The sequence below is a fragment of the Vanessa tameamea genome, chromosome 24 (assembly GCF_037043105.1).
Source record: "Vanessa tameamea isolate UH-Manoa-2023 chromosome 24, ilVanTame1 primary haplotype, whole genome shotgun sequence".
Classification (NCBI taxonomy): Eukaryota; Metazoa; Arthropoda; class Insecta; order Lepidoptera; family Nymphalidae; genus Vanessa; species Vanessa tameamea.
This window is the reverse complement of record NC_087332.1, coordinates 7,861,688-7,872,114: the sequence shown is the minus strand read 5'-3', so window position 1 is coordinate 7,872,114 and position 10,427 is coordinate 7,861,688. Positions and strand designations below refer to the sequence as shown.

Here is a 10,427-nt window from a genome sequence, read left to right as displayed (position 1 = left end):
AAGCAGAAGCTTTGATTTTTCCACCATGCTGCAAAAATACTCTTTGGTGCGTACACTTGTGTGCCGGATTTTCGTACAAAACATCCAGATATCCAACCGATTCCTTCAAAACCGAGCACGAGATAAATTCTAAGTACAAATAAATAGGAACATGAAAATTTAATGTCCTAACATTACAAATCATTAGTTTAACTTAACAAAAATACAAATTGCATTTCACAAATTTCACAAACGCTACTAAGAAATCATTTTGAACGTATAACTAAAACGAACTACTGAACTTAGGTAAATAAAACTTGTACCAGGATATGCTACACGTTTCGGAATAGGGTTTAGTGAGTAATGTTACTTATACGCGTTGATGAACTTCGCAATTTCATCGGCTTTTAATTTAGACAATTGTCGTGCCGAGCGTGATTTTTACGTTCTATTTTCAAAATAATAAAACAACAATGTAAATGAGTAAAAACATATATTTTTATATCACTCGTCGTTTTATTGACTACTCATACATTACTGGGTACAGTCACATAGAGAAGTGTTAGGAGAATATACACACATACACTTAAAATAATACCGAAACTAACACACATATTTACACTTAAATAATTAAATAGTAATTTACAATTTATAATATTAATATATTATGTTATATTTACAACCTTCCCTTCATATGGCATGAATTTCCAAGGATAAAGGAACAATTTATCATACTGGGTTTATATAATAAACGTATACGATTGATTGATTTGTATCATACGATACGCTAATCATGCTAAAAATAATACTATTTTCAAAATAAATTAAACACTTCGTTGTAACAATCTTTGATGAGAGTTTTTTTTTTTATTTAGCAAAGGTGTTAAGAGAAATGATCTTAGATTATAAAGCGCTTTAATAATATTATTAAAACGCGACAATCATATTTTTACCAGTATGATATTTTTAATACTCTCAAATTAAGTCATTTAATTTAAGTACACAAATTTATTATAATAAATAATGTATATTTACATATTCTTTTTATATTCACACGATCAATGGAAAAGCGACTGAATGAGAAAAACGAAAATACTGTAACTTAATTGATATGTAAGCACATCTTACATCTTATTAAAAAAAAACAATGAAATTAAAAAAAAATCTTATTCGACAATAAAAGAAAGTTTTAAGTATTTTTTTGACATCTGTATTGAATTGCATGTGAAAAAAGAAAACGAATATTTAAAAATAGTAAAGTTTAAAAAAAAAAAATTGGATTAATGTTGGGTTAAGTACGAGATTTTATCTAAATTTCCTTTATTATTATTGTTTACCTTTTGTATAAACAATAACAAATATTTATCGCCATAAATTATTAATGAACTTGTGTTATACAAATTAGACATAATTAGAAAAATATAAATTCCGAATTACGTCACAATTTGTCAAAAAAATATTGAAAAATGACGAAATTCAAAAAAACTAAATACCAATAAATAGAATATTATCTTGCTAGTAAATACATAAGCGTTAGATACTCTTTAAAATTGTTTCGAAATGATACAAACAAGAATGCCCAAACAATGGCTGCACATAGCGCTTATAATATTTTAGCAAGATAATACTACAAAAAAAACATACTTCATTTTACGTATATATACAAAAAATAATGTTATTTTTTTTTCATTAATTCTCGTGTACCTACTACAAAATAAATTAGAAAGCTCCGAAAAAAACAGATATAGGATATGTTTACATAATTTTATTTTATATAGCAACATTTATTTATTTATAATTCATCGCAAAGAAACGTTGTTATTATATATTTTATTATTTAACAATAACTCTAAAGGAACTCTACACTATAATATTTTGAGCGATACGTACTTTACATTTATATTACGCGTTTATGTACCTCGATGTTAAAATTTATACATAATATTGTTAAATGTTATAAAAACTTATTTCTTACAGACTCAATGTGAATTTCGCGCCAAAATCAGCCACACAAATAATATAGGATGGAGATGATAAATGTTTTTGAAAATAAATTGACTAAGAAAGGTACTCATTGAGCACAATTTAAAAAAATGCAGTATAATCAAAAAACAGTCTTAATTAAGGTTATCGCGTTTTAGCAAATTAAAAAAAAAAGTACTTTGGATAATTTTGACAGATAATAAAAACGGATTATTATAATGTAATGATAATATTTAAGAGTGTATAAAAAAGTAACCAAGATTTTTAATTAAATAGACGATATCAAAATCCTACATTTTATTATCTTTATCTATCTAAATTCATAGTTAAAATTATCAATAACGAACTATCGCTACGTTATCTATAATTATTTTTAAAATTGGAAGGTTGCGTCCGAATACGCATGTGTAGTGTTTTAAATAAAACAGTCTATGGACGTTATGTAAATTGCATAAATTCTTTAACTATTATTTGAAAGCACTTCAATCAAAATTGGATTTATTTTATTGAATCTTAGTCTAATTATGTCCGATGAAAAGTTTAATACAGTTAAAAAAAAATTGCCAAGTCAAAAATAAAAATGAAACTTAGACACAAGTTCCATATTTTTACACACACATAGGTTTTGAGTTTTTAGCGTGTCGTCTAGTATAATATTCATTTAATTATTTTTTTTGCCTATAGATTCTAAGACTTTACACTCTAAATATAATATGGAATAAACTACGATTCGTATTTACAAAAGATCGAACAGATAATATGTTATCGTATCTAAATTGATATTTATAATTTCCCTAAAACAAAAGTTAAACTAAAATCTCGGCTATTGTATGACATTTGTAATAAAAGAAATATAATTTATGTTAAAAAACCTAGAATTAAAAAATATCGATATTTTTAAATTAATGTGTAAAAACCAATATTACAATAGAAAAAAAAAACAATAAAAATCATTTTTAATCCAATTGCGATTAAATCAAATGAAGGAATAATTTCAGCTAATCAGTAACGATGTATGTAATTAAACAATCGAATGGAATCGTTAAATATCGACATGCTCGCTAATCAGAAACAGTTAATGAATAAAAACCATAATCAAAATGGCGGTCAATTGAGCGGAAAATGGAAATATGCAAGTAATGAAGTTGACATTAATATTGACTTTATTTTTTTAAATAAGTGTGTAATGTATAATCTGTTTTTTTTTATTCCAACTGTGAAGGAATAAACCGATAATTATGGTATTCTATTTTTGAATTATTTTATAAAATGCCTCAGTTTTATACACATATTTATTGAATGATGAAATGAGATAAAAAGTGTATTTATTAACCTTCTTGGTTGTTTTATTAATATACATTTCGAATTGATAATGGCTTAACCATATTTAATTATCATTTGAAAATTACGAGTGTGATAATTGAAATAACTAATAATTCACTATTTATATTTAAAACAGCATTTACACAAATCAAAATGACTTCCCGTATTTTAATGTCTCCTTTAAAAATGACTGAGGTTTTTAATTTCACAGATAATAAAACACAAAAGCATTGTTTTATTCTTATGTTACCGAAAGCATTACCAATTGCGTTGTAATAACAAGGCATTACGCGAAATAAAGAGTTTTAATTTGGAATGAACGAATATGAAGGAATGAACGGGAATACGATCTCGATCGTAAATCATTCGAACAAAGGACGGAAAAGTAAATACAAATTAGGCTTATAATCGCGTTATGGACATTTCTGTGGAATGCTTTATTGCCAGCTGCCACCCAGATTACGATTTTTTTTAATCATATATGTATAAAATACAGCTTAGCCTTCAATTTAAACGTTCTAAATCGGAATAGTTTTAATAATTTAAAACGTATTTAAATGTACATTTTTACATTTCTGTTATCCTTTTTAATTAAATTTTAGTCCTTCAATTGATTATAGTTTTTTTTTTAATAAACATTTCTACGAGTGAAGCAACGATACAAGTTTATACAAATGAAAGCTATTACCGGTAATGTTACCGAGTACTTAAGTTTTGAAAATGGCGGGAACAATAGCGTCTAACGTATACGAAGAAAATTAAACGTTAATTCCTATTACGATTCAATGTAACTATTTTTTAATTAAACAAATCCTCTCTGGGCACGCTGTGATTAACTGCAACCATTTTTACACTTACTTACATTTTATAAATATTATTATATTATAATATTAATGTTTTATAGATTATGATAATGTATCGAATCGAATTGTTATTAGAACATGCAGTGATATATAAAATAATGAACTTGTCAATTGTACTTGAATGACATCATATAGTTTATATTGAGTCAATTATTTATTTTTAGAAATAAAATATACTAATATTAAACAATCTTTGTTGTATATTTTTTTATTATCATTAGCAAAATTTAAATTACACATATGTGTAAATATTTTGACACGTATATATTTATAGATGTTTCTGAACGACTCAGAAACCTTTCAAATAAGAGTTATAGCAGACATTAGCGAAAATTACCGCGAAATGGTCTAAGACGTAAATATTTTGACATTACAACATTTGTTTATATTTCTTTTAAGTTTGATCGAAACAGACTTTTTCAACGTCATTAAAAACGATGCTGAAAAACTATATCAAATTTAGATTCGATTTAAAAAGTTTTTCATACCATTGACTTTAGGCTCAGGCCCGTGAAGCTTTGGCCTGTGTGGCAAAATATGAAGAAAACTAAAAAAACAAGACTAAAAAATAATGTTATGACGAAGAATGTCTCCTTTTTATTAAAACATACATATTTATTATATATACGGAACTCTATGTAGGTTCCTATTTCTTAAAAAAATAAGGAAGCAAACTTACTTATATCAAGTAATAAGATATACAAAAAAGATATTTAGAAAGAATTGTCTCCATAAAGTACAGTCACAATTATCTTTTGACATTTAAAATCAGGTTGTCAAAATTAAATGCGATCAATACAATGGTCATACAATAGCTTACGCGTGAAAGCGATCACTAACAAGACTATTCGAGATCTTAATCAAACTCCAAACGCGTAGACAAATAGCCGTAGAGAACAATCGTCAACAGTTTAAAAACAATTTTGTTACGTCGCAAGCAATTACTAAGAAGATTTCGACCCGAGATACCGTCTCAGAAACCATCTCTTAATAATAGGCCCACAAACGACGTACAATAATCTACCTCCATCTCTATAAATATAGTGTCTCTCTCTCTAACAGCACGTTTATGCATACACCCGTCCCTTTCACACGTTGACAGCTCTCGTTTAGAACTCACAGTCCCTACGTATCAGCGTTTAAAATCAAACTGTCTAATTATACCCACATCACCAGTGGAACGCATCAAAGGAGGCATTTTTAATTAATTTAATCCCAAAAACTATTATAATGCGGCCAATTTTGTTATCTAATAATTCGTGACGCGCTAACAAGAGTTGTTCAGACGCCATTTTGAATGCGTTCCGTTAATTTAATGACACGGTTGCTTGTTTGGGGAAAATAAATGACGGTTAGTGAATTGAGATTAATTGAGCGATGAGTTTTAAATAGTTGTTTTATTTTTATAACATTCCTTACCTTCATTTAAACAAATTATAATGAGTAGGATTCAATTCAATTGTTGCCAGTAGCAAAAATCTCTTGACATATAATTTTCCAATTACTAGAAGAAATAAATAATAATCGATATACTATTTTTTAACTAAATTACATTATTATTTACAGTTTAGTGTCCTGTCACATTTTATATAGTTTTTACGTTTCGTTTTCACTCTCACTCAACTCGTCCATATCCATATCTATTAGTTCTTCGTCTTCTTCTTCATAGGAATTGTTGAACTGGTTACTGTCGTCTGGTTTCGAACTAGACGAACCAGATTTTGTTCCAGTTTTTGCTTCTTCTTCTTGTTGCATTCTTTTATGTTTCGTTCTTCTGTTCTGGAACCAGACTTTCACCTGTAAAAGAAATTAAAATTAAGAACTTGGAATATAAAACAAAATAAAAGTAACAGGTAGGTTACGGACAACATATGAATATAAAGTAATATATATTTCATTTCATGATATATCGAATTCATACAATTATTTGTGCTTATAATGTATACGTATATATGAATTGAAAACTTATATATATTAAACAATAAAACGGTTATTATAAAAATAATTAATAAAATAATAAATTATCTAAATTTACTAAAGGCATTAACCATGCCTGAATATATAAATTTAAAGGACTAAAATACAATGTAAACAACTAAATTTAATTAATACGATATGTATTATTAAATAACAAGGGTAGTTCGACCCCTGACAAAATATACATTATACACACTCGATTAACTCAACCGTAAAGGGTTAAAGAAATAAAACTATCCAACCCCAATAATATATCATCGCATTGAAAGAAAATTGTCAAAATTTTTCTACTGGCAACACAAAGAGATTTCCCGCGTTACCGGACGCCATCTTGTGAAGCGATCTGTCACGTGTTTAATGGCGGGTGAAATCTATTCACGGAGTTTGAAAACTGTTTTGAGAAAATATGTTAATGGAAGCGAATCCCGGTTTTGGCAATAAAGTTTAACAATGGTACATACGTAACAGTCTCTGTTATCGATATTAAATAGAAAATACGTTTCTGTTTCTGGTTTATATGTATATTTATTGTTCTTATATCGCAAACGACTATAGCAATGGCTTAAACGGAATTTATCTGTTATCTGCATATAAAACCTTATTCGATGAACGTTTTAATGCAATTGAGTTTGTACGAAGAGATAACATTGCGAATTGCGATAATATTTAAACGGTATATATTATGTTAAACATAATAAGTATATATAATAATAGTATCTTAAATTAATGTTAATATATAGTATTTTTAATTTGTAATATATGATTTACTTGTCGCAAATATACCTAAACATTTATTATAAAGTTAATTTTAATGAAAAAAAAATCCACGGGCGACAACTAGTATGACATATAGAGAAAAACTTTCAATTTGTCATTATAATCCGGAAAGCGTGGCTATATATCTATTTTCCCCTAAAATTAGATAACAATGAGCGGCCACGGTACATTAGCACTACATATCGACATCAAATATCAATCAAACACCCTTTGTAGTGACGTAATGGTCCGTGACAGAAAGGGATGGAACGTGTCAGAAAGGGACAGATAGCTTAAATCATTTGAATGTAGGTATTGTTTTATGTAAACCGTATGCATTAACGTAGACATGAATCTATTTTCCTTCCAAAGTAACAATATTACCAACAAGTTACCACAGATAATGAAGATCTTGAAGGCTCAATGTCAAGTCAATTTAAGAGCAAAGTTAATTCATCATAACACTACTGGACTATACGTATTATAAACACAGCCCTTCCCGTAACCGGCTAATCGGTTAACAGTTAAACCGAAGCTTAAGAGAGTAATTTAAACGTACGTTTCGAACTACAACAGATAATAAACGCTTTAAATATATAATCGTCTCGTAAAACGTTAAGCAATAAACAAGTAACGACAAACCAAATATTAAGACTCATACGCGAAACGATAATTTCCCACACAATGACTCGCATGTCGAGTTACGAATGAAACTTAGCATTTAACCCGGCGTATTTGAAAAAGCTGTTGTAAAATTTATTGCTACTAAACATATGATCTGAGTTAAGTTTCTAAAACCGTTTGTGTTCACTGAATGAAGTTATACAGCCAGACAGGTTGCTTTAAGTTAAATGCGTGAAAATTACTTAAATGTTTATGTTAAATTTTAGAGAATTTGCTAAGTTCACGTAGGTATAAATATGTTAATGTTTTTTTAAATATATTATATATAATAATTATTTGTTTAATCTTATAAATAACTGAAAATTCTCTTTAAATATCAAGTTTGTAACCTTCGCCAATGGCAGTGTAATCGGTTTTAATATTTTTATATTTACCAATGAATAATTTAAAAATTCTTTTATAGCAGAATATTCTGTTTTCATAAGGCTTTTGATTATCGTACACGATACGTAATTTTAATTTTGTGCGATTATTGAATTTAATTGAAGATAAGAAGTACCTAACTATTGACTTTGACAGTCCTCAGTAGAATAAACATTCGGAACCAAAGTGAATTTCAAAAATATTTTAATTTTTATAACACAGGTTATAAAAGTTAATGCAGATGGAGGGCGCGGAGCATTAAATGAAAAAAATATAATTATTATGACAATACTTTTGACATATTCATAAAAAGACCCATCGTTTCGCACTACCGGGATTCTGTATTCGGTTTGGTTGCTAATGTACCGCGCGCTCCAATAACCTTTTGGTTTAAAATAGTTTAATTAAATATTAATTGATCATATGTTTATTTGACAGTGATACAGCAATAATTAGTATTGTTGTGTTTTGAAAGGTGAATAAGCCAGTGTAACTAAAGGCACAACATCTAATTGCCAAGGTTGGTAGGGCATTGGTAATGTTTCTAACAGTACCAATGTCTGTAGGTAGTGGCGACCACTTACCATCAGGTAGCCTCTTTGCCAGTCCACCTATTTAAATGGCTAAAAAAAATATTTTCAGAAATGTTATTCGACTAATTTATAGTTACATAATCTAGAAAGATAATCATCAAATTGATCACCGATTCATCTTACGCTTTCTCACCAACCCCATAACGTAACGAGGGTTGTAACCCCACGGGACATACCATAATAAATGGGGTGTTCGATCGGTACCAATAAATTGGCCTATGGGACCCGAACCCGTCGGATACGCTTGTAATTTAACGAGTAATGGGGAATTTTATGGGGTTACAGATTTTTTTTTTTTCGTTATACAATCGACGAGAAAATTTAGATGTTTTTATTGAATTCGGTTATGGGAAAGATTGATTGAGATTTTATCTTTTTCTCTCTGTATTTATTTAATGGTATAATACCCATACAGTAAATCTCTATTCAACGTAGAAGCATTATTAGGTACTTGCCAATTGATTGACAAAAATCTACCACGAGTTCGGAAATAAATACTTCAATGAGTGAAAAACTCGGCGAGTTATGTATAGATACATAATTTATCTGTTTATCATGCTTACATTCTTTGATTTTTTTCTTTTAAAAAGTAAAAAACCAATGATTAACAAAATTCTAATCAAAAATTAAAAACAATACTATAATTTACATAATAAGTTAAAATATAATAATTACACTGATGAACTAATAAATCCTGACCAAGCACTGAGCAACCAAAAAAAAAGTTAATTTTACAAAAAAAAATAAATAAGCGAACGGAAAAACTATTGGGTCCTTGGTCTTACAATTACTTCCAATAAGGTCTTATATCGAAAACAAATTATGTATCAATTACTATCTATCATCTATAAATACATAACAAGACAATGGCCATTATCCGTTCGAAACTCGAGCACAGATAATAAAAAGCAAATGTCAAACTCGCACGGAAATAAATCTTTTATAAGTGACGATTAACAAACAAAATACGAAGTGATTAAACAATTACGACGCCCCGATGCAAATTTTATGAAACAAATTTCATATACAATAAGGATAATTTGAACGGCGCATCTGCTATTACACGGGCGAGAATAAATCGACCCTTGTTATAACTAACTCGCGGTGTCAAAAGGGGTCCTAAATAACTGGTCCCATAAACGTTGTAAGACTCCGCAAACAACTTCAATAGAAGGGTACCCGCGTTATAACGATACCCGCACTGAATAAATAAAGGGTGTCATTCAAAACATGCCCCAAAATACGATTAAGTGCTTATATACGCGATTATACTCCCCAGCGGATTAGAGTGAAACGGGAAGAGTATTCCCGGTTTAAAAGAACGAGACGGATACAAGGGGAGATGCGCAATTATGGGGTAGAGACGAATTGGGCCAAAATTTAAGCGAAAAGCTATTTATCTCTATATTACTTTATTGTCGATCCATTAGTGTGGGAACAGGACAGATGTATGCGATAGAATGGGACATCATTATGCGACAAATTGGGGTTGTTAGGCGATTGTAATTTTACGCCCTATTCGCAATTCGCTACTGTAAGACAAGGAGGTATGATACGGTTTTATTGTGCGCGAAAGAGACGGCTGTAAAGAGTTTAATGTCACGGTTACGAAAGATCAATTAATTGTTAATAATAAGCGCATTGTCAGATAATTGGTAAGTCAATTTATAATCAGTAGTTTAGTTCTAACAAATGTTTGCTCTTAAATTTGTGGGCGGCCATTTTGTTAGTTTAGATAATAATTACGTGAGAACGTTAAACTAAGTGCTTTTTTAAATTATTGTTCGTTTATATGTTTTTAAGTAAAAATAATGTATATTTTACCATGAATATATTACATTGAGCAGTAGTGTATTTTAAATGTAGAATTGTTAAGTTAAACTCGTTATACTTAATCAAGTTATTG

General features: G+C 28.8%; 1 protein-coding gene across 1 annotated transcript in view; it reads right to left on the bottom strand.

Moving 5' to 3' along the window:
• Positions 1–4,871: 4,871 nt before the first annotated feature.
• The window catches only part of LOC113396045 (homeotic protein empty spiracles-like), a 29,201-nt gene continuing 23,645 nt past the window's right edge, over positions 4,872–10,427 (bottom strand). The window contains exon 3 of the mRNA XM_026633817.2: positions 4,872–5,945. Within this exon, the coding sequence (XP_026489602.1) occupies positions 5,745–5,945 (201 nt within the window). The 3' untranslated portion in view covers positions 4,872–5,744. The remainder of the gene's footprint in view (positions 5,946–10,427) is intronic.